Here is a 23,267-nt window from a genome sequence, read left to right as displayed (position 1 = left end):
GAATAGATTACAAGACAGGTATTAATTTATTTATTGTGTGTAGGATTAATAATTATCAAGGAAAAAAATAACCTCTACCCTCCTGTTTACGGGATACAACCTCAAGCTAAAAAAATTATATAAATATTTAATTAAATAAGAATAAATTAATAAAACATTCGATAGATTTCTTGACATAAATTTCTTGTAAGTATATTTAAAAAAAACTGAGTATATTTAAAAAAATATAATTCTCGATACAGAATTATTGGCGTTGATTATCTACTTTCCAATAAACACCTTATCATATTTTGTTCCTAAATTAATGATTTCTTAAAAGTATTTTCCATAATGTTTGCTTCAAATGTATCAATTGGGCCCAATTCGCCAAACGGATTGTAATTTTCTAACTTAAGAATTTTAAGAGTTAAATCAAAAAATTTGAGTGCCTCTTCGTCGTCTCTGCATTGTTGACTAGGATCCTTGATTTGGCAGTCGCTAGAAATATTATTTTAACAACATTGTATTTTGCAACCCAATTGATGATTTATATAAATATTATATCAATCTATCCAAAAGACTATAAATAAGGTAATAGGCATATTTGTGTAGATTTCAAGATCATAGGTCTAAAAGCGTTGATTAACAACTTTAGCGGAAAAGGCCATGAGTTACAGTATTTGCTACAAATAGCCAAAAATTTTCTTATTTTACAGTTTCACGCTGTATCCCGCACATAGCAAATTAGGCAGGGGGAACCTAGTATTAAGACACTCCGCTCCCGTTCCCTGCTTTCCGCCGAATTCTGCAGGCATTGCGCGTTGAGTTTCGTAACTCAACGCTGCGCTTTGCCCCGCTACCAGAGCGAGGAAATTGAAAATATTGAATACTTCATATCCTCGAGTGGGAATCGAACTCACATCCTGTCGCGTTTACAGTCACACGCTTGTTCACCTGCGCCACGAATGGCCTCAGTCAAATAGCTACTTACTCATAATAATGGCCACTCTGGTTATCACAGGCTTCATCTACAGCACAGTAAATTGTGGTTTGTGCTCCGCATTGAGATGACTTTACGAATATACCCATGATGTTATTGTAGAACCATGTGCCGCCTGGTATTATTGTTTGGCTGTAATACCTGCTGAGTTCCGTACGAACTATTCCAGGGTGTACGCTGTATGTGTTAACGTTTTCTATTGAATGTTCCTGTAATATGACAGAAATGCTATAATTCTTTAAAATTTAGAATATTTATATATTTATATAATTCTTTATCTACTAATAAACACGATTTTGATAAGGGAATGAAAATAATATCAAGTTAATAATTTCAGATTACTGGTAGAATATATGTACCTATATACGTTTAGGATTTATGTAATAATAGTACCTACCATTTTATTTAGATTATACTTAGGTATACAAAAATATCTTCAATAATCAATTACTGAGTTGTTGTCTTTTATTTTTGTTCCCACCTCCTTTTTAAGCAAAGCTATTAAGGATTAGAATTTAAAACGACCTACTAAACACTCCCTTTTATTCTAATATCGATTAACTTTAATACTTACTCTTAATTTTAGATGAAGGGCCCGCGCAAATAAAATATTTGCAATTTTACTTCTCGCGTAACATTTAGCTGCTGAATACTGATATTTTTCACTATTTATATCATCGAAATGCAACTTAGCAACTAAAATTTGATTAGTTTATTATTAAATTAGAAATATTGATGTCCAAAAAATGTATAAAAAAATTTCGTTTTCAGCGTTTTTGAAATTTACTTACTGCCGCACATTTTTCGCGCATAGTGTTTTCTTATCGGAGTGAGAAAATAAAATTTATTAATTCCCCTGAGTGAGAATCGAACCCACAACCAGTTCGCATCGACGACGACGGGTTCAAAATCAATATTTTACTCCTTTTAGTATATCATAGCAATTTACTATTAACACAACTATATAGCCGGTAAGCTCATCTCATATTATGAGATTTTTTATCACGCTATTGCTATTATTAATACTTACAGTTATGTGCAACAGAAGATAAATTTATTATTTTGGAAGGTGCACTCATTATAATTCTTGGTAGTAGCAGTAAAGTTAATAATGCATGGCCAAAATGATTTGTTCCCATTTGCATTTCAAAACCGTCTTCAGTCGTATCTTTAGGGCACATCATCACTCCAGCGTTATTGATTAGTATATTAATTTTATTTTCTCTCCTTAAAATACTAAATGCACACTCTCTTACGGATTTGAGGCTACTTAAATCGAGTTTTTCAATTGTTATAGAACCCTTATGCCCCTCAAAATACACTTGCTTAATTATATCTTCTTTGGCTTGTGAAGCTTTTTGTATGTCTCGGCACGCCATTATTATATTTGCACCTGAAATTATATTTAAGAGTTATTATATTTCGATCTGTGTTTGGCATTCGCAATATGCATTGTCTTATAATTGAAAGAAAAGTGGCGAAAAGAACAGGGGTGTAGGAAGATTGGACGGGCCATTTGGTTCGTGCCCACCCCAGAATAGTCTGGTGTTGACACCAGAAAATTTACTAACAATAAATTTGGCCCAAAAAATTAAAAGTAAACAACATTTACAAGAATAGTCCTCCCGCAGTAAATATCTCTAGATACACGCCCATGGAAAAGTGTCTCTTAACTCTGGCTTCTCTGGTTTTTCTGTTTATAGTGTTGCGAGGCTGTAAATAAATATTTAAAATTTTTATTTAACAAGTATTCATGATTCTATCTAATACCTCTTTTATATAAATCAACACATGTATCCTTTCCAATCCCTGTGTTGCATCCAGTAACGATCGCCGTGTATCCCTCTAAACTTCTTTGACTTTGACACCAATTACAAAAGTAATCCATGTTTTTGAATAAAAAAAATACCTGAAAATAAACATTAACTCAGAATTTTAAATTATAAAATGTTTTCAGCAATTTTGTTACACCTACTTAAGTAATTAATAAATTATTGCAAGAAGGATAATAAAAAAATATATACCTATAAACCTTTTTAGAATATATCAAAATATGTTTGATAACTGATGATGTGATATTTTGAATAAATTGAGAAAGTAGGTATAAAAGAAAATTCAACGTTCTAGTTTGTATTGACAGCAGTTTATACTGCCATCACAGAATTCCTTTCGTAAATAAAGGAAAGTTAAAAGTATAAATATGCGCTTGACATATGATTATCTTCTGACAGGTCAGAAGGTATACTAATAATATTTTATGTTATGAACTTTAAATTATCAATAACTAGCGGCCCGCCCGCGGCTTCGCCTGCGTGAACTACGTTATTATTAATTTCTCTCTCTATGAGTACCTACGTCCTATAAGTGATGTCCATGCAAAATTTGAGACTCCTAGCATTTGTAGTAACGAAGTTTCATACAAACTTTCAACCCCAAAAACAACCTCTTAGAAGTCGAATATTACCAATTCCCATCTTAACGAGCACCTACGTCCTATAAATAACTCCTATGCAAAATTTCAGATTCCTAGCACTTGTATTTTCTGAGATTTCGTGATGAGTTAGTGACCTTTCGATTTTATATATATAGGTGGGTCCATGTACCTATAAGTAAATGTGTTCTGTGAAGACAACATTATGAAAATGTGCATGCACACGTTATACCTACTTAGGTCAGTCCGCCCGGCCTAAACTGAGCTTTGCATTTGTGTGAGTACGACTTGGAGCGCAGCGCTCCTCTTGGGTGGTTTAAACTGGTTCATGTTGTTTTTTGTCTACCGACCTGAGGCGCGCGCATCCCTTATGTGACCTAACTATACCTTATTCCTATCGACCGTAGTCACAACGCAGTTCTTGATGTAACAACAAAACAATCGCTTAGAACCTCATTAATCAAAAACTGAACTATACACAGACATTTTTTTTTGGTGGGCCCCAGGCTATTCTGGGCCCCCTTCTTCGTACGCCCATTAGCTGAACTGAAAACGAAACATAACCAACAATATTGACGGGAGTGAAAATAATAAAGATGCAAGTTCGGTGTAGAAGAATTGATATACCGCTGCTGATTCACTCCGTTCTCCTTAAGACACTTCCGTTTCTACTTCACGCCGAATCCTGGAGGCGTAGAGTGTTGAGTGAGTTGAGTGAGACTTTATTAATGACTAATAATAAATTTTATTTCTTTTTTATTCTTTTTCTGTCTCTACCTCTGTTTTTTTTATTACTCACACAATTGCAAAGGTTAGCTTACGCCTCGTGTATTTACTTCAATTTAGTTGTACGGTGTTGAACTTATTTTTTTTTTCTTTAACAATATTTTAATATTATATACCTTTATACCTTTAATGATAAAAATAAATGTATCTGCCATCGTTAGTTTTACTTAAGTATAGTGTCACCACCAATTTTCGTTAAAAGCTTGACTCATAAAACTAATTTAATAAATTTATTATAACTCTGCTACAGTTACCTTACCTTATTAATAATTTGAAACCCTTACCTTACTAATAATTTGAAATTGTAATTCTTATTTCTTAACGAAATATTAACTTCTTTATTTACGTTATAACTTTATTTTTGACATTGACATTAAAACGTATCGACACTAGAATACTTTACTCAAACTGTGAGAATCACGTAAATGGATTAGGATAAGATAAGATTCCATTTTAATATTACAGACTTATACATAAACGTAATTGTTTGTGACGTAAAAATATATACTGGCGCGGCGCTCGCGGCTTCGTCCGCTTGAACTATTATTTGCTAACTTATTATTAGAACGAAAGTTATGCAGATTACTTTCGTTCTAATATTAATATCATTTTAAAAATAATATCCATACCTTGAATGAAAAAATTGAAAGTAAAGGCAAAGGCAAAGGGAAATTGACCCTCAACAAATGGATGATCCAGAATTGATTTAAAAATGTTTTTATAAAATGATAAGAAAAACGGAAAAAAACAGCTTACCTTGCTGCAAGGAATAATACTATAAAGTGTCAACAAGTGCAAGTCAACTGTATATATAGTATGTATATCACACCGGGGTCAGCAATGTAGGCAAAGGATCGGAATCGGGATGACGATAATGATATGAGACTTAATTATAAAGAATATAAAAATAATGTTATTTATACAATAAATACATTTCGTATTATTAAGCCACAAAACAATAACTGGAAGTAATTTTAGTCTGACCCATTCAATTTAGGACAATAGGTACCTACATGCTTATAAATGTTTCTTTTAAATAATATTTCAGGAGTGTAGGTTGACAAGAAGTAAAACTTATTAAAGTTGACGAATTTAAATAGGCGGGCGTATTATACATTCATTTGTATGAAAAGAATGGCAATTAGAACTTTGCAATAGTTTTTTTCTGCATTATAAATATAAATATTCATTTTTAAGGTACCGTACTGCAAAAGGCAAAAACGGTAACCTTATAAAATCACTTTCTTACCCGTTTGTCGAAAGCATTTATTTAGAGATCGCGTGAATGTATCGATCTGAAATTATATCAAATATTCAGGTCTATAGTCCCTTAGAGCACAGAAAAAATCAAGCTTCTAAGTTAATGCAATCACAAAATACGTTTGGCTTTTATGCGTTATTGCTGCATTATGCATGAAATTTGCCGCGTAATGAAAAGTCTTAGTTTCTTTTTAATAACTAAATTTTTAAGATGGGTACTTAATCTTTTTGCAAAAGGGTAGGTACTTTATTACATTCACAATTATAAAATTCAACCATTTTATTTTATATATTAATATATATTCTATTTTATTATTTTTCATTACTTTGCTGTTTTATTGGTCACGAATCATTACCACGTTCTGTTTCGATTTTTATTAACTATTTAGCTTGCGAATTTGTCTGCATAGGAAAGTAAATTTAAAAAAAAATCGGTAAAATTATGATTTATTCTGTCGTTGTTAGTATACCATCATCATCATAGGTGCGAAATTTGGCAAAATAGTAAAATTTAGCTAAATACTACGTGGTTTTTTTTTACTTCTTGTGCTGCAAAATAGATACTGGATTTTTTTAAAATTTCATACTTTAAAAGAGAAAAACTTTAGGTAAAAAACTTTAGGTAGTAGGAAATTTCACGTTGACTGGTAGATAATTTTGAAATTAGGTAAGAGATAAGTAGGTACTTACGGTACAAATAAGAAGGAAATTGAAAAATTTTAAGCATTTTTATTACAGAAAAAAAATATTACAAGATTATGTCTGTAATCTACTCCGTACAAAAAGAGTACAATAAGTACTTACACCTGCAAACTTAACTTTGTCAACTTTTATAAATTGTACTTCCCGTAGACCTATGTTTCTTAAATTAATACGGGCACGAATCCATCTCGCACTTGATCGGTTTTCTTTTGTTTTTCATCATGCAAATATTGAATTTACAGGATATAAGTAGGCATATCGACAATTAAAGTTGAAATGATTGAAATCAACTAAATGAAATAGATATTATATAAGAATTTTGACCAGCAAAATATTTTATCATCATTCCATCTTTTTCATCTATAAGGTGATCGAAATAAAAAACAATTAAAACCATTATTTTGATTTCCATTATATTGATAACTGCAGAGCTTAGTTATAGTGGATTTTCTCGTATATCTTCCACGTACAAACATCAATCAGTTACATTTTATGATAAGTATTGATTAATATATCGGTGCTTTTTTACAGTTAACTATAATGCTATGCTATGGACTTGGAAGCGACTCACTACAACATCATAAGTTGTTGACCTCGAATTCTTCATCTGTGGTTCTAGTTTTAATTTCAAACTTATTTTTTTTAAAAGTAAAAATCACCTGTTGGAGAACGTCACTTGATCGGTTTATACAGTTTTATTAAAAGTTATTTAATAAAAATAATAATCATGCCTTTTTTTAGCGGCCGGTGTTATAGTAATGCTAAATTAGTAGGTAAAACAGCTATCGTGACGGGTTGTAATACTGGAATAGGAAAAGAAACTGTATTGGATTTTTATAAAAGAGGTAAAAAAAAACTTTATTTAATTTTTGCGTGGAGTTTTTATAAAATAATATTTATTGTTCGTGAAATGGTTGCTTGATGTTAAATTATTCTTTAAATTTGTATTTGTTATTTATAAAATAATTAAATAACTAATATTATGTTAAATTGTTTTTTTTTCAGGTGCTAAAGTTATTATGGCTTGTAGAAGTATTGAAAAAGCTGAAATAGCAAAATCTGATATAGAGGAAAGTTGCAAAGCCCTACCTGAAAAAGGAAATATTTTAATAGAGAAATGTGATTTATCTTCTCTTAAATCTGTTAGAGAATTTTCGAAGAAAATCTTAGACACAGAGCCACAAATAAACATTCTAGTTAATAATGCAGGAGTAATGATGTGCCCTAAAAGTTTTACTGAAGATGGCTTCGAGATGCAATTTGGTACAAATCATTTGGCACATTTTCTTTTAACTTTATTACTATTGCCAAGGATAAGACATAGCACACCAGCAAGAATAGTAACAGTCTCATCAAGAGCACATACTAGTAAGAATATACATATTATCATAATTATGTCCACTTATTTTAAAATATATCTATGGAAACTCTTACATTATAGTTAGGTAATAAATGCAAGTCATGTTTCTAACTTATTGTTATATTTTTATTTCAGGATATGATATATTTTTTGATGATTTAAACTATCAACAGAGACCATATAATGCTGGCGAAGCTTATTCACAAAGTAAATTGGCTAATGTTTTGTTTTCAAGAGAGTTGGCCAACAAGCTAAAAGTAATGTATATATCTCTTTAATTATTTTACAAACAGTAATTGAAAAATCACATACATTTTTACAGGATAGTTGACAATTTATCCTTTTCCTTATAAGATATTGTAGGTGTGGTCATTTCAACTTATATCATCATTGTCCTATAGTCCTAGTGCTATAGGCACAGATACGAAATGCACACATCCCATGATATCTTGATTTTTTTAATTAATTTTACAAAAGTATTAAAGTGGAAAGGACTGTCTTAATGGTCTCTTCTACCTACCATGCTATGTGCGGGATAAGAATAATTTAATTTATAATTTTTCTATATGACTATAGGAACAATTAAGTCAGAATTACCTCAGCTTTTTAACAGGAATTAATTTGATTACCCCATATATGATTTAAATAATTATAAAATAAATGTAATATATTTTTTAGACTCATAATATTGAAGGTATAAACACATACTGCTTACATCCTGGAGTTATTAAAACTGATCTTGGCCGACATTTAGATAAAGTGTTCTTCAGAGGTGCAAGAAGGATAATAGGTGTGATGTTTCATCCGTTCATGAAAACACCAGAGTTAGGTGCTCAAACTAATATATATTGTTCACTTGATGAAAAATGTGCTAATGAAACAGGATTGTACTACAGGTAATATTGTTTGAATGATTGAAATTTATAATATACATATTGAATGATTGAATTTTATAATATACAAAAATACAAGTAATATATAATACAAAGAATATGTGACTTCTGCTAATAAAGGTATTGCATGATTCAATACTCCATAGCATGCAATTGCGGTGTTTTGATGACCTTTTCCTTATAGTCAAATGGCCTTTTGTCTATTTTAAATTCATAATAAAATCTTATGTTATTATTACAAGTTATGTTTTATATTTATTATTTAATTGTGACTATTCATGTAACCCTTTCAATTATAGAATAAAAGTATTCTTTATATTATTTATTGTAGTGATTGTGCTGTAACAACGCCCAATCAAAAAGCCTTCAATGAGGAATATGCAAAGAAATTATGGAAAATGTCAGAGGAACTTGTCAAATTAGGAAACTATAATCCATTTACTGCAAGTGATCCTGGGAATGTCTCTGTGTCTCAATAATATTTCAAGAATTATATTTTAACATAACTAACAAAGTGCTATTAGATAGCAAATATACCTTTTGTATTAAATATGTTATTAATAACACTACACTCCGGTTAAACCTATTGTCAAAAGCTAGGTGGAAGAACGTAATAAATTATTATACTTTTGTTTTTTCCAAATATATATAAATATTTAGTAAATATTTAATTTATTTTACTTACTGATATTAAAAAACACATTACTTACAGATTGACAAATATTTATTCACATATAAACATATAAATATTTATTAAGGGAAATTCGAAAATCTGGTTCAAATAAGCAATAATACTAAATGCATTATACCTTAGGACATCTACTAGGAAATGTTGGTAAAGCACAAAACACTGCTTAGTTTCGTAATCATTAGCAATACCCGATTTTTGGAGTTATCTGAATGTTTTGAATAAATGGCTAAGTATTTATACTTCTTGTTTCAACAGTCTAAATCTTGCTTTAAATATTAATATAACTTTATCCTCTTCCAAGAATAAGTAGATATGATAATTTGTTTTTTATTTTAAGATTATTTAAATTTTATAAGGTATCTCAGTAATAATACAATGTTTAATTAATTTTTTATCAGGAATAAAGAATACGGATATAATTTTTGGTGTTGTGATTTTTTTATGCTTTATATCATAATTCATATTATTAAATAAATTAAAAGGAGATTGCACAGTTACGTTATTAATAAATGTACATTTTTTAATTATGTGCTATATATATATATATATATATATAGCACATAATATATATATATAGCACATTTATATATATATATATATATAAATGAATTAAGACCGTCGTGTTGTACCGGGTGTAAGCTTGAAGATTGTAGGTTCGATTCCCATTTATAAGAATAAATTATTTTCATTTCCTTGCTCTAGTAACAAAACAACGTGCGGCATTCAATTTGGCCACAAAAATTTTGAGTCTATTGGGAACGGAGTGTCTTGAACTCTAAACACTAGGTTCTCTTTGCCAATCATGTTATGGCATAATTTTCTCTTGAGTGGTGATCAGACTAACCACTTTCGATTGAGCAATCCAAATATAAATTTATAATTTAAACGTTAGTACGGACATTGTGACGAAACACTAATGCAGAATTACTTAACCACTATTATTTAAATCAAAACGAGAAAAATAATTTGAAATGTAATCATTTCCTCACAGTGGAAATCGAATCATTGACTAACTCAAATATATATAAATACTATTTATATATTATTAAATAGCATAAAGTATAATTATAAATGGCATCAAAACAACTTTAATTAACGTCGATTAAACAATTATAATAATAAGTACACTTGTACGAGTATATCAAAATGTCAAATGTCAATGTCACTCGTGATATGCCTTTGTGCATTGTTAAAATATTATTATTTAAATTTTATCAAAGAAAACGGGAGCGTTAAGCTTAATAATTTTATTATAAACGTCGGGTATCTTTTACGTAATTGTCTATATCTCACAACATTGAGAAATTATACTTGTAAATACAATACGTCAGAGTATATAAACTCATAAAAATGAAAGTGCAATATTGGTTTTAAGTAAAATTTCTGTGAATTCCATAGAAAAAATTAAAAGGAAAAATATAGAATACTAATATAAATATAAGAAATGGAATATGACAACGATGATACATGGCGAAGATCGAATTCGCCAAAGGAAATTTGTCATCCTATACCAAAGAAATCAACAACAGCAGCAGTGATTGTATTAGGTTTAGCAGTTTTAAGCTGTCTCCTTGGTTACTGTGTATTAAGCGAAACTTTACCTTATGAATCTAAAACTTTACGCTTAGTTATTATTGTAAGTAAAAGTTACAAAAGTGTATTATGTTTAGTACCTAAAGAGTATAAACTATACTTTGTGTATTATTTTTTAGTTTTTTCGTCATGGTGCACGAACTCCCGTATCTTCATATAAAAGTGATCCTTTTAAGAACTATCAATGGCCTGATGGGCTGGGTGGTTTGACAAATGTAAGAATCTATCACAATAATATTTACTCAATATGTTATGTTATTTTACTATAAATAATAATTTTATAATGTTACAGTTAGGTAAACTCCAATTATATGAATTAGGAAAGAAATATCGTAGCTATTATGCCAATTTTATCCCTGAGGATTACTATGAAAAAGATGTGTTTATTCGCAGTAGTGACAAATCTAGGTGTATGATGAGTGCATACACTTTTTTAGCTGGTTTATATCCTCCTTCAGAAAAGCAACTGTGGCATCCGGAGATACCTTGGCAGCCTATACCTGTACATTCACTGCCAAGAAATTTGGATAATGTAAGAATTATGTTTACTAAGCTCCTTCATGCAACCATTTTTTAGTGTCATGCTGTATCTCTCATTTAGCAGAGTTGGCAGAGGGAACTTAGTGTTAAGACACTCCATTTCCCACTGAATTTTCAAAGCATTATGTGTTCAGTGGTGGAACTTGACACGGCTCATTGCCTTGTTACGAGAGTGAAGAAATTACAATATTAATAAATAATAATTAATTTCTCACTTCAAGAGTTTAATCCACAACTGTTGTTTTTACAGATACACACTTGTGCCATTGGACCACAGGCTCAATTATTATTTTTAATTCTAATACAAACACTTAACATTATTATTAACATTAACATACATTTTAGATAGTTGCAGCAACTAAACCATGTAAGATATGGAAAGCTATGTACAATGAATTATTAGAGGAAACAAATTCAGACTCTAAATTTGCTGAACTCTTTGAATATTTGACCAAACATACAAATCAAAGTGTGCGCAGCATTCTTGATGTGGATTATTTATTCAGTACTTTACAAACACAACAGGAAGCTGGTCTAAAACTCCCTGAATGGACTAAAAATGTTTTTCCTCATAAAATGCATGTTCCCTTCATGTTAAGTTTGGCAATGCTCTCATATAATGAAACATTAAGAAAGTTTCATACTGGTAAGTATTGTAATAAAAAATAGAATTAGATTTTCTTATTATATTTTGGACATTTAGATTGTAAGAAGCGATGTATTTGATATAATATAATTTAACTAAAAATAATCAAAACAAAACTATAATAAAGACAAAAGTAAAAAATGAGACCATTGTGATGCAAGTTGTGTGTTTGATCCCCATTTGAGGGAATTAATTATTATTCATTAATATTTTCATTTCTTCGCTCTGGCATCAAAGCAAAATGTGTAGCGTTGAGTTCAAAAAATTCAGTTCAAAAAGTTTTGTTGAGCTCAAAAAATTCGGCAGAAACTGGGGAACAGTGTCTCAACACTAGGTTCCATCTGCGTACCCTGCTATGCGTGGTATGCTGTATACCTGAGAAAAAATAAAAACTTAAAAATATCTAACAAAATTCTGAAATTTCATACTTTCATTTCTACTTGCAGGTCCATTTCTTAGTGAAATAAAGCAAAATCTCAGGGAAATTGTTGAACATAATAATGATGATCGATCATTGTATGTCTACTCTGGACATGACATAAATGTAGTGTCACTATGGCGTGCATTCGGTTTTGAAGAATTGCTTCAACCAGATTATGGGGCAAGTCTAACCATAGAACTGCATGAGGAAGTGGAACAAGATAATTTTTTCATAAGGGTATATTTTATTTATTTATTAACTTTCTAAAATTCTTTAATTTTTTTTAGCCTTACACTATATCCTACTTCTAGCGAGTAGTCAAAGAGCTTTGTACCAACAAACTCAATTCTCTTCACTTTCCTCCAGAAAGCATTGTGTGGCGGAACTCATCTCCACACTTTGCTTTACCAAACCAGCAAATGGTGATTTAAACTATTACCATTTTGTTTATAGTCAGATGCTGATCCATTGCGTCATGATGGAATATCATAATAATAATAAAATATCATTATATTGACAGGTTTTCTACAGAAACAACACTAAAGTCGAAGTTCCAATGGAATTAAAGCTTCCATTCTGTAATGTTCCCTGCACTTACACCAGGTTTGAAGAACATTTGAACACTATGATTCCAAATGATTGGGAAGCAGAATGCCTAAATAAAAATAAATAGATGATATTAAATTTAAAAATAGTAGGTAACTTTTAAAATCTTATTCTCACACATTCAATATATGAAATATATAAAAATTACAAATTAAAAGTAAAACTTGCACCCTATTAAACAAAATGTAGCAAAATTTCAAATGTATAACTGATTATAAAAACAAAATATAAAAAATTGTAACAGACATAATAAATGAAATCTAAGCTCTTCTTTAATCTATTCTTGCTACTAATTATATTTCTAATATAACAGGGGTATCTTATAATCATATTAATGTTTAACATATAATTTAAATTCAAAAAATATTACTAGTTGTACTATATACCAATATTAAATTGTGGTGAGTACTTAATGATACTGTAACATTCCAAATATACGTAAATACTTTAGTAATTAATTATTGACATATGGTTCTATTCAACCATTTTTTTTACATTCCGAATTTACACTATACTTAATCTATTATTATCTGTGATGACTATTTACTCTTGAAATGAAGTGCAACTTAGTTTAATTTATAAATATTCAATTTTAAAAATATAGTTTTTCTTCAGAGTTTGAATTATTTTTTCTTTTAAATTAAATAGGTGTTGATTTTTATTAATATTCAACTCTATATAATTATTCAACTATACAAATCTTTAAATATTGATTTTATTGCAATTTTAAAGTTACCAACAGTTCTTTATTGATTACACCAGTAAATTTTCATATTCCATTGTATAGGATAGCCAAATATTTTAATAAAAATATTTAATGTGCCATAATGTTATTGTTAATCTAAAATTTTATTTTTTATTACAATATTTAAATTATAATTTTATATCTATATACAATGTCCATTTTATTATAAAATAATGATTAAATTACCTTTTAAACTTAAAGCTAACATTTATTAACGATCATTAAAATATTTATATTAATGAGAACTTTAAAATGTTTCATATTATAGTTTACGCTGTAATAGATATAATAGATATATAGATTTTATAGGTTTTGTTATTGTATATACAACTTGAACTTGAATATGGTTGATATTAAGATATTATTGTAATAATTGTTGTTTGTCAGTGTTGTATTTCCATTTACTTAATTAATACTTTAATATAGAGGAACAAATATAATTATTTAGTAAAAATAATTTTATATTCTTAGTGATACATATACATGTATATCTTTACTTCTTTTCTTCGACTGAGGTGTTTTAGTTTGTACTAAATAAGTGTCAAATCGTCTTTTACACACCATAAAGATTCTTATTATTCTATATAAGTATTTACTGTCAAATAACGGTTTATACTTATTATTTACATTATTTTTGCTTTGTAATAAATATGAGACATTACTCAGTCAATAATATTAATACGTAAGATTCAGAAACATGTAAAAATCATTTATTCAAGTTATATAAGTTTGTAAGTTCTTTTAATGTGATTCATATGAACTATGTTAAATTTTTGCTATTTATATAATATACATTGTAATGTTATTACGTGTTGTAATTTAAAATAAACGGTTTTATGCACCATTTTTTTCTGTATTTTGTTTCTCCCGTGTTTGTATTACAGTGAAACTAATATTTTTTGTCCTCTTTTTACTTCGTTTAACCGATCTGTGACAAATTATACAAACATGAAACCAAATTTATAAAGAAGGCAACAAGCGGACAGAAACGGACAAATCATTGTTTCGTGTAAGGTCGATGAAGAGAACCTAGTGCCAAGAAACTCCTGATTCAAGACATTTCTTCTTGAATGGTGTATATATAATGTAAGATATGCAAATATAATATTATATAATTATATGCAAATATAATATATTTTGTTAAATAATTTACGTAGTTTTGAATTCATTATAAACTAATATTATAATGCTTAAGATAAGAACATACAAAAAAAAACAATGATTTTAAAAATAATTTATTTCAAAAAACATGGACGGCACAATTGTTACTTAAGTAATTCATTAACCTTAAATTGTAATATTTAAATAAGAATATGTAAAAATATCTATCCTATAAAATTGTAAATTTAGGCACATAACGAAATAAGAGGTGGTATAAAGCCTTAACTACTATATGGATAACAGGTAAATGAATGTGTCGCGTTCAGTCTTTGAGGTTACTATTGTAAAACTTAATTGACCTAACTGTGGACTGGTATTAATTAATTGATTGTTAATACTATTTATTTTACTATGTTACTAATATAGTTTTACAGAGGTAGGCATAAGGACCCTGTCATATCACTCTGACGCTCCACACACTGCCCAATTTTCAAAATATTGCGTTTTGAGCGACGGACCTCGACTCCACTCTAGTAACATTAGAAAATAAAAAAAAATCATTCCTCCGAGTGGTAATCGAACCTACTCTATACAGTTAGCAACTGTGCTTGTGTCCCTGCGTCCCATCAACCTCAATTATTATTAACGTACTTAAAATAAATAATAAAATAAAAGTAGTTTCATATAAAGTACCTGAAATGGACATTAGTAAGTACATAATATGTACAGATGTCCAAACAATAAAATTTGAGTTTTAGTGTTTTATATTATTTGGAACTTTTAAAATTATAATGGTACCAAAAAAATATGTCGTACTTTAATATAAAAATGCCATGATTAGAGCAATTGCTAAAATGTGCAGTGGTATGAAAATAATAAAATATGTAAGTACGAAAATGTACTCTTAATGTCTATATAAATATAAATGCTTTTTCTAATAGAAAAAAATTGTATATAAGTTATGTTAAAAGACATTCACAACAGTGAATGTCATTTACTACAATATTGGTCACAATCTATTCAAAATATACATAACATTTTGATATATGACTATTAATTGTATACAATTAAACTTATAAATTATATAATTCTACAGAGACATGACATTCGGTCAGGTTCATTAGTATACAATAAAATACAGTAGTCGACTAGTTGTGGCCGCCCTGAAGGTAGCTGCAGATTTTTCGTACGGGGGAAGCGATATGCAAAAGTTCGGAAACCGTAACTTCAAGGTGGCCACAACACATCGGACATACTGTTATAATTTAATTTCCACAACATGTTAAAACATTTCTTTCCCTGTATGCTCTTAAAGCTGTGTGTACAGAAACAACTATCCATAAAACAACAGATAACCAAGAAGTAAAAAGAGCAATTTGTAAAGCGACACCTGTATTTATAAAGTCACCTCTCCGACTGTTTGGTGCATCTTTCTGGATATAGTCCATAAAGTCATAGATCGCTTGGCAGTTCAAACGGAAATGTATTGCAGTGGCATGGTCTCCTGTAGCATGTAGTTCCTGCGTAAAAAAATGTTTTTTGGTATACTTAATTTCTTTTCAGCGTCACACTTTATCCTGCATATATATCTCCTCTCAGGGAAATATAAATAATTCATTGCCTTGTGGGATGAGCAGAATTGAACCTAACCACTGGATTTACAGATAGATTTATTTTGTACTAAATATTAAAAATATTATTTCTTTTTATTCAGGCCAGTTTGAGCATGACTGTAAACACAGGAGATTGTGGGTTTGATTCCAACTTGAAGAAATGAAATATTTCATATTTCCATTCTCTTTGAATTGATGCAGTGGGATTTCAAAAAACTTTACTAATATTTTCAACATTTTCATTCTGTAAATCATATTAATTATTAAATAAGAGAATATAACATTTTCCATTGCACCATATTTTTTTTACAATAAATGAAATAATTATCAAAAGATTGCTCTTGGAATTATATCATTGGTTACCTTACCCTTACTAAATAACCTCTGTATTGAAGGCATGTTTTAAAGAATCCATCAGTCACAATAGCTGCATGTACAAGATTATAAATAGCAAAGATAGCTGCAATACTTGAAGTTGGTATCCAACAGTATATCACTGCATCATTCTGTTGAGATATCCTTGCCCTGGATGTTACTACAATTGTCTCACCTTCTCTGAAATATAATAGTTGTATTTTGTTTTAGCTTCATGCAGTATCCCGCATATAAGAGGGTTAGCAAGGCAAACCTAGTGGTAACACACACAACTCAAGGTATTATTTTTTGAGTGATGGTACTCCAAGTCGCGCTTGTGTTTTTAACAGAATCTATTTTCCCACTTTCTGACTAATTTCTGAATTACTAAATTTAAATTAATTATTATAATTATGAATTGCTTCTCATTACCGAAATGGGTAAATGAAAATATTTCATTTCCCCAATTTGAGCAGTAAAAATTTGGTATTACATAGTATAGTATATCAAATGGTCTAACCATCGAAGATGCAAAAGACCGTGCAAAGTGGAGTAGGTTGAGTAGGAAGGCAGACCCTGGTAATAGCCAGGATTAATGCCAGGAAGAACAAGAGTGTAGCATATCAAATAAATGGTGCATAACTTAAGCTTTATATGATGAAAAAACAAATGAATTTTTGCAAATATAGAATAGAAGTGTTTATGAGAAAAGGTTAGGTTTTTTAATTATATGTAAAATATTTTTTATAATGGGTGTATCACTTACATTTCTTCCATGGTTGTCGATTTTTCTCCTTCATATTGTCCAATATTATTAATACATACTCTATACATATGAAATAAAGCCATTACTAGTGCATATACAATTAAAGGTAGAGGTGCAAAGATAGCATAAAGGCAATAGGAATTTCGCCCTCCATTGAAATACTGGAATGTACTTATTCCATAAAATATGCAACCACAACTTAAGTTTTCGAGCCAACTTCCTGGGCAGACATCTAGAGTGGCTCTCCAGTGGTTATAAGGTATTGCTATACAGACGACCGACACTGCAAGTGAAACTGCTAGAAGACTGTAACACCAGCTTAGGCGACGCTCTGTTTCATATTGATTCATGTTTATTTACTAAAAATAATTCACATTAAATAGAGTACTCTCCAATAATAGATTATATGCTATTTATTTGTATTTTACATTATTCACTACTTACGGCTTATATTACTTTCTGTATAAAAAGATAACTACAAATAAGAAATTAGAAAAACGCAAACATTTTATATTCTTATCATTAATCACAGATAATACGATTCAACACATACTCGTAGTCGTAAGTCGATAAGAGATAAACTTTTAATAGTTTTTGCTATAGGTACTCTCGTATATAATAAACAACAATTAGTTGGCTCACTCAACCGCCTGACATTTTGTTGTTATCTTTGTCTCTTTGGATATATGTAATGTATTCTGTGTGTGATTCTGTGGTCCTTACTCTGTATAGGGATGCCCGACGATCATCGATTTTCAATGAACATCGATGTTAGTTAGCAGTTAAAACATCGATAATTTTCTTCCGATTTTTATCGAACATCGATGCTTTGGCTCCGATGTTGACATCGATATTTTTCTACCATCAGATATTCGTAATTCTGTATAATTTGAAGTTAAACACCAGTCAGTGACATTAACGTTTAAAAATGAAATAAAATAAATTCTAATTGATAAATAAAACATAAATCCAAGTAAATTTTTATATAGTTGAATTGAATTTAAGAAAATATACTTTTGTATATCCTAACTTGCCCATATATATAAGTAGTAAATAGATAAGAAGGCAAGATACATTTAATAAACGTCAAACTATTCTGAACACTGGCAAGTGGAAGTTTCAACCCTAAATATAATGTCAAAAGTTCAAAATTTCAAATGAAAACAAAAAAATCAAAATCCTACTTTGTAGGTTAAGTTTATGTGAAGTGAAGAAATACTAAAGTGTAATAGGAAAACAATAATTTAAACAATGGTCAAATCTATCATCATATTAAGAGTTGTCGCTTAAACTGCAAAAAATCTATAAAATAAAAAATGAAACTTAACGAAAATACAAAAATACTTACCACTAATATTATATTTGTTCCATACTTGGAACATCATGTTTTAAAGTATGCTTATCAATTATACACATTTTTTTAAATCATTTTTTATAAATAATAATGCATACAAATTATTACAAATTAAGTTTTTTATAGGTACCACAACTGGATGAAGTCAGAAGAATTACAGATGCTTACAGCATCTGAACCTTTATCATTAGATGAAGAATACAATATGCAAAAATCTTGGAGGGAAGATGAAGACAGTAAATGAACATATTAAACATTTTTTAACATTTGTTTAGACACTAAGGATCGAAAATATTTTGAAAAGTGTATAAGTATTTAATGGAGCTTGTACCCATATAACTTACCACTAAATTATATGTTAAAATTTTAATTCAGTTTCTGAAATATATTACTATAATAATATTTTGTTAATAATATAAACTTTGACTTTCATAATATTAAAATTCTGCTGATAATTAACCATTCACAAGTAATAAAATGTAATATCTATTTTCAGAATGTACTTTCATAATATTAGATAGACATATTTATCAAGATACACAAAATGAAATTGGTGAGCGTAGCATAAATTAAGCTGCAATTAAAACTTATATCATTTTGAGATATAATCATCTTATATCTAAAAATTTTATACACTATAAAAATATATTTTTTTACTATTACAGAATCTATGATTGGAGATGTAAATATCTTTATAACAAATAAAGAGGATTCTATTGGTGAAATAGAAATAATGGTAGCTGAGAAAGGTGCTCGTGGTAAGAAACTTGGTTGGGAAGCAGTCATAGTAATGCTGATATATGGGATAAGATATATTCACTTAAAAATCATAGAGGCAAAAATATCTAACACTAATGACAAAAGCATTAGATTATTTAATAAATTAGGTTTTTTAGAGAAGTCTCGAAGTGAAGTGTTCAAAGAAATAACTTTAGAAAAAAATGTCACTGAAGATTGGCTCAATTGGCTTGAAAATCAAGTAAAGTGGGAATTAAATACCTATCAGCTATTAAAGTAATTGTATTTACAAATATGTTATTTATTTATAAAAATTATAGAAAAAATCTATAAGCATAAATATAAAAAGATACTTAGGCCCTTTTTTATTTTTATGCTTATATTCAATAGGCGTTGAATTGAATTCCATCCAATAGGGAAAGAAAATATTTTGCCGCGTCCATATATTTAATTGTCGGAACACGACATGTTCCCTGGCAGTTCCCCTAAAACTGTTATTTTTAACCAAAAAAATTGTCATTTTTAAAACCAACGTGTAAAGCTGAAATTTTGCTGAGAGGTAGAAGCTTAAACGTTGTAATGCACGTTTATTAAAGTGGCATCTATGAACTACCCCTATTTATTAAAAAATCGAATTTGCAAAAAACCTGTTAATACGGACAATGACACTTAGTGTAGAATAATGATAAGCATCTGTCCGAAAATGATGTTGTGGTACCAACAATGATATATGTATGTAAAGAATTGAAATTAAATACTTTCTTACTTAACTTCACGCTGTATTACTAGTGGAAAAACAGAGAGCTTGGGAATATAATATCGATGATATAGACAAAGGTCACGAAAAAACGTGAGGAACCCCCGCATGACATATATAAAGAGATTGATGAGTGGTAATAGTGAACGAAGTGAAACATACAGAGAGCAGAGTTTTAAGCACCTCGTTCTCTCTGACTACCCCGCTATGATAAAGTGAGATGTTAAAAAATAAGAAAATGATGTTAAAGAAAATAATAAAGAAATGAAAACAACTTACCATTACCCCGCAATTTTATTCACTGGAGTGAATAAAATTGTGGGGTGAATGAATTACTGGAGTAATTCGGTAGTTTAAATTGTTGCTTTTGATTTGTTATAGCCCGTTTGTGAAGGTTTGCTGAGCTTCCACAAACAACGACATGTAAATACCTCGTGGCTTGTAATGGCTTGCTAGAGCTTGTCGTTGATCCTGACCAATATGGAAGTTGCCACAAACGGAGTTGGAAGTTTGTGAAGGTTTGCCGAGCCATCACAAATATTTAAACGCGGTGCTACATTATTAAAAAAAAACCATTAAAAAATTTAATTTTCTGATTTCTGGCAACACTGATTATTTAAAAAATGTCATTATCTCACTAATGTCACTTGGTCATTGTTTTATTCAATGAACATCATCATCATCTAGTATATATTATGTTCCTTGGTGAACATTATAGTATAATATGATTTGTTATTTGCTGAACCTTATAGGAGAACACTGTTTGTAGGATACTCTGATTTCTGAACTTCTAAATCAATTAAAGCTCTCCTTGGGTAAAAACCCGTAAAAGTATTTTGTAATTTGAAACGTTTTGAAAATTGCTAAATATCATATTTATTTTCGATTAATTTTATTCACCTCATTTATATAGAAAGTGCTTACTCAAATAATAAGTGTGTATAAATAATTAATAGTTAGCCTTACTACCTTATTATATTCAAATATAAACATGGCTTCCCGGCTGAATATTGTAAGTTACTTTTTATTATGTATTTCGATCGTTTTATGTAATAATGACGTTGAAGTAAAAAATGAAGAAGATTTAGGCGTAAAGTATGCCAATCGTTGTGAAGTTTGCAAAATATTAGCTACTGAGCTACAAGGGAGACTAGAAGAAACAGGCAAGATTCATGATGTTATTGAAATAGGATACTCTTTAGACGACGTTAAACCTAAAAAGAGAACAAAATATCAGAAATCCGAATTGCGGCTCATAGAATCTTTAGAAGGGGTATGTGAAAAAATTTTAGAGTACAATATTCATAAAGAGCGTCAAGACAGTACAAGATTTGCAAAAGGTATGAGTCAAACATTTAAGACTCTTCATGGCCTTGTTGATAAAGGTGTAAAAGTAGACCTAGGTATCCCTCTGGAACTTTGGGACAAACCATCAGCAGAAATAACAAATATGAAAACTCAATGTGAAAGTCTTTTAGAGGAAAATGAAATGGCTATTGAAGACTGGTATTGGAAATTTCAAGGAGAAATAGATTTAAAACACCATTTGTGTACAAAAAATGCTTTAAGAAATAATGATGACTCTTGTTTGTTTGAAGAACTTAAAGGTGAAACAAGTGAACGCAATGAATTGTAATATGTAAAACAAGTGTATTAAAATCTTCTAAAAATTTGTGACAATTTTTTTAAAAGTGAATCTGAAGAGCATTTCTATTATTGTAAGTTTATAATATTAATTATGTAAATCATGAGTAGCACCTCTATCATATGTTAGAGTTTATATAAGTTACATATAATTGTATAGACATTATTTTGTATACTTGTCGAGACTTGTCAATAGTTGTCAGTGAGTCATATTATTTAACTACCTGCTTATACTATAATTGTCAAAGATTTCTTATGAAGTGTTTCTAATTTGTATGTCAGTCTAGTCTGAGACGTAGCAGTGGACGATCGAATAAAGCTTTGTACTGAATTGTACTTTTATTCTGAGCCCCTTTATACATATTACATGAGTAACAAATAGTGCTGACATGTATAAAAACATATAATAATTAGTAAGGAATTTGAAGTACAATTAATTAAAATATATGTATGTTGCAATACTCAAATAGTCAAAATGAATTGTTAACAAAAATAACCATTTAAACAGTTCAGTTGAAGATAGATGTACTGTAAAAGCTTCTTATTCAGAGTACCTATTTTCATTGTTTGTATTTACCATAATGCAGTGATATGTAAAAGAAGCATTTGTAACTTTTACACCCAGAAAAATTTCTTCAGGTAAGTTTTAACAGAAATCGACTTAGCAGAAATGTTAAATTTGCAGTCATGAAATTGAAATCTTACAAACTTATAAAGAATATCTTTAATCTTAAAAATTTAAGTGATGGTTTACAGATTGCAAATGTTTGTACTTTCTTCATAAGAATTGATGTATAACTTAATTAAAAGCTTTTAGTTTATATCAGTATTTATCATATTATACAGAGCATAGAAGAAAAAAAAATTCTGTTATATTTAATATTTACATGGGATTTACCTCACTTAAATAAGGTTGCCAATTTTGGAAAACAATTGAAATTAACGAAAATCCGAATATTTGCTTTCCTAAGAATACTGATGTAATATAAAAAATATAATATGTTTTTTATATTCATTGTCTAATTTTAATATAATATGCATTGTAATCAAATCAATCAATCTTTTAGTATTTGCAATCTAGTATAATTTTCAATTATAATTTTATTACTCTTTTTTTTATCTATATTTATTGTCAAGATTTCAAAATCTTAACAATCTATTTTGCTTATTTGTTATTTTTATTAAAACTGCATGACTGTTAATCTATGATATATAAAAGATATAATGTGCAAGTATAAATTAAAACTTGTAATATTATACTTCTTTAAATTATTCTGTGTATATTAT

At 29.1% G+C, this 23,267-nt stretch overlaps 6 protein-coding genes across 9 annotated transcripts; 4 read left to right on the top strand and 2 right to left on the bottom strand.

The window, feature by feature from the left end:
* Window positions 1-166: 166 nt before the first annotated feature.
* LOC146534393 (retinol dehydrogenase 11-like) lies at window positions 167-5,608 on the bottom strand. Of its 2 annotated transcripts, none has more exons than XM_085193326.1 (6): window positions 5,446-5,608; window positions 2,750-2,888; window positions 2,010-2,372; window positions 1,554-1,675; window positions 971-1,188; window positions 167-477 (listed from the first exon to the last, which is right to left on the bottom strand). In XM_085193326.1, exons 2-6 carry the CDS (start codon window positions 2,865-2,867, stop codon window positions 297-299), a joined length of 1,002 nt encoding a protein of 333 aa, XP_085049452.1. In that variant the 5' UTR covers window positions 2,868-2,888; window positions 5,446-5,608; the 3' UTR covers window positions 167-296. The 2 variants fall into 2 exon arrangements, with proteins under 2 accessions (XP_085049452.1, XP_085049451.1); XM_085193325.1 differs by lacking the exon at window positions 5,446-5,608 and adding an exon at window positions 4,481-4,627.
* A 1,154-nt stretch (window positions 5,609-6,762) lies between these two features.
* Window positions 6,763-9,521, top strand: LOC146534392 (retinol dehydrogenase 12-like). Its single transcript, XM_085193093.1, has 5 exons — window positions 6,763-7,003; window positions 7,164-7,526; window positions 7,654-7,775; window positions 8,197-8,414; window positions 8,743-9,521. Exons 1-5 carry the CDS (start codon window positions 6,886-6,888, stop codon window positions 8,888-8,890), a joined length of 969 nt encoding a protein of 322 aa, XP_085049219.1. The 5' UTR covers window positions 6,763-6,885; the 3' UTR covers window positions 8,891-9,521.
* Window positions 9,522-10,234: 713 nt separating this feature from the next.
* On the top strand, window positions 10,235-14,499 carry LOC146534391 (prostatic acid phosphatase-like). Its single transcript, XM_085193310.1, has 6 exons — window positions 10,235-10,738; window positions 10,815-10,910; window positions 10,988-11,227; window positions 11,581-11,881; window positions 12,328-12,539; window positions 12,823-14,499. Exons 1-6 carry the CDS (start codon window positions 10,547-10,549, stop codon window positions 12,973-12,975), a joined length of 1,194 nt encoding a protein of 397 aa, XP_085049436.1. The 5' UTR covers window positions 10,235-10,546; the 3' UTR covers window positions 12,976-14,499.
* A 373-nt stretch (window positions 14,500-14,872) lies between these two features.
* Window positions 14,873-18,176, bottom strand: LOC146534390 (uncharacterized). Its single transcript, XM_085193312.1, has 4 exons — window positions 17,932-18,176; window positions 17,488-17,846; window positions 16,736-16,922; window positions 14,873-16,274 (listed from the first exon to the last, which is right to left on the bottom strand). The coding sequence occupies exons 2-4, from the start codon at window positions 17,835-17,837 to the stop codon at window positions 16,020-16,022; spliced, it is 792 nt and encodes a 263-aa protein (XP_085049438.1). The 5' UTR covers window positions 17,838-17,846; window positions 17,932-18,176; the 3' UTR covers window positions 14,873-16,019.
* Window positions 18,177-18,401: 225 nt separating this feature from the next.
* Window positions 18,402-20,349, top strand: Mnat9 (microtubule-associated Nat9). 3 transcript variants are annotated; one of them, XM_085193315.1, is made up of 5 exons: window positions 18,402-18,593; window positions 18,679-18,880; window positions 18,968-19,077; window positions 19,338-19,394; window positions 19,507-20,349. In XM_085193315.1, the coding sequence occupies exons 2-5, from the start codon at window positions 18,804-18,806 to the stop codon at window positions 19,857-19,859; spliced, it is 597 nt and encodes a 198-aa protein (XP_085049441.1). In that variant the 5' UTR covers window positions 18,402-18,593; window positions 18,679-18,803; the 3' UTR covers window positions 19,860-20,349. The 3 variants fall into 3 exon arrangements, with proteins under 3 accessions (XP_085049441.1, XP_085049440.1, XP_085049442.1); XM_085193314.1 differs by lacking the exon at window positions 18,402-18,593 and having other exon boundaries at window positions 18,600-18,880; XM_085193316.1 differs by lacking the exons at window positions 18,402-18,593; window positions 19,338-19,394 and having other exon boundaries at window positions 18,600-18,880.
* Window positions 20,350-20,493: 144 nt separating this feature from the next.
* Window positions 20,494-23,249, top strand: CNPYb (FGF signaling regulator protein canopy b). The gene has a single exon (XM_085193313.1). The coding sequence runs from the start codon at window positions 21,328-21,330 to the stop codon at window positions 21,970-21,972; it is 645 nt and encodes a 214-aa protein (XP_085049439.1). The 5' UTR covers window positions 20,494-21,327; the 3' UTR covers window positions 21,973-23,249.
* Window positions 23,250-23,267: the final 18 nt, after the last annotated feature.

The sequence above is a fragment of the Heliconius melpomene genome, chromosome 11 (genome assembly GCF_056956725.1).
Source record: "Heliconius melpomene rosina isolate 202511_hmr_F chromosome 11, ASM5695672v1, whole genome shotgun sequence".
In the NCBI taxonomy this organism is placed as follows: domain Eukaryota; kingdom Metazoa; phylum Arthropoda; class Insecta; order Lepidoptera; family Nymphalidae; genus Heliconius; species Heliconius melpomene.
Note: the sequence above shows the minus strand (reverse complement) of the source record. Positions and strands in the feature narration are given on the sequence as shown.

Coding starts and splice junctions, on each gene's coding strand:
- LOC146534393 (XM_085193326.1), bottom strand. CDS start 2,867: ATGGATTACTTTTGTAATTGGTGTCAAAGTCAAAGAAGTTTAGAGGGA. Junction 2,373..2,749: donor TGTTGATTTATATAAAAGAG/GTATTAGATAGA, acceptor ATATAATTTCAG/GTGCAAATATAATAATGGCG. Junction 1,676..2,009: donor ATCTTCTGTTGCACATAACT/GTAAGTATTAAT, acceptor ATCAAATTTTAG/TTGCTAAGTTGCATTTCGAT.
- LOC146534392 (XM_085193093.1), top strand. CDS start 6,886: ATGCCTTTTTTTAGCGGCCGGTGTTATAGTAATGCTAAATTAGTAGGT. Junction 7,004..7,163: donor ATTGGATTTTTATAAAAGAG/GTAAAAAAAAAC, acceptor TTTTTTTTTCAG/GTGCTAAAGTTATTATGGCT. Junction 7,527..7,653: donor CTCATCAAGAGCACATACTA/GTAAGAATATAC, acceptor TTTTTATTTCAG/GATATGATATATTTTTTGAT.
- LOC146534391 (XM_085193310.1), top strand. CDS start 10,547: ATGGAATATGACAACGATGATACATGGCGAAGATCGAATTCGCCAAAG. Junction 10,739..10,814: donor CTTTACGCTTAGTTATTATT/GTAAGTAAAAGT, acceptor ATTATTTTTTAG/TTTTTTCGTCATGGTGCACG. Junction 11,882..12,327: donor ATTAAGAAAGTTTCATACTG/GTAAGTATTGTA, acceptor TTCTACTTGCAG/GTCCATTTCTTAGTGAAATA.
- LOC146534390 (XM_085193312.1), bottom strand. CDS start 17,837: ATGAATCAATATGAAACAGAGCGTCGCCTAAGCTGGTGTTACAGTCTT. Junction 16,923..17,487: donor TCGACAACCATGGAAGAAAT/GTAAGTGATACA, acceptor ATTATATTTCAG/AGAAGGTGAGACAATTGTAG. Junction 16,275..16,735: donor ACAGAGGTTATTTAGTAAGG/GTAAGGTAACCA, acceptor TTTTTTACGCAG/GAACTACATGCTACAGGAGA.
- Mnat9 (XM_085193315.1), top strand. CDS start 18,804: ATGAAACTTAACGAAAATACAAAAATACTTACCACTAATATTATATTT. Junction 19,078..19,337: donor TTGGAGGGAAGATGAAGACA/GTAAATGAACAT, acceptor ATCTATTTTCAG/AATGTACTTTCATAATATTA. Junction 19,395..19,506: donor AGATACACAAAATGAAATTG/GTGAGCGTAGCA, acceptor TTACTATTACAG/AATCTATGATTGGAGATGTA.
- CNPYb (XM_085193313.1), top strand. CDS start 21,328: ATGGCTTCCCGGCTGAATATTGTAAGTTACTTTTTATTATGTATTTCG.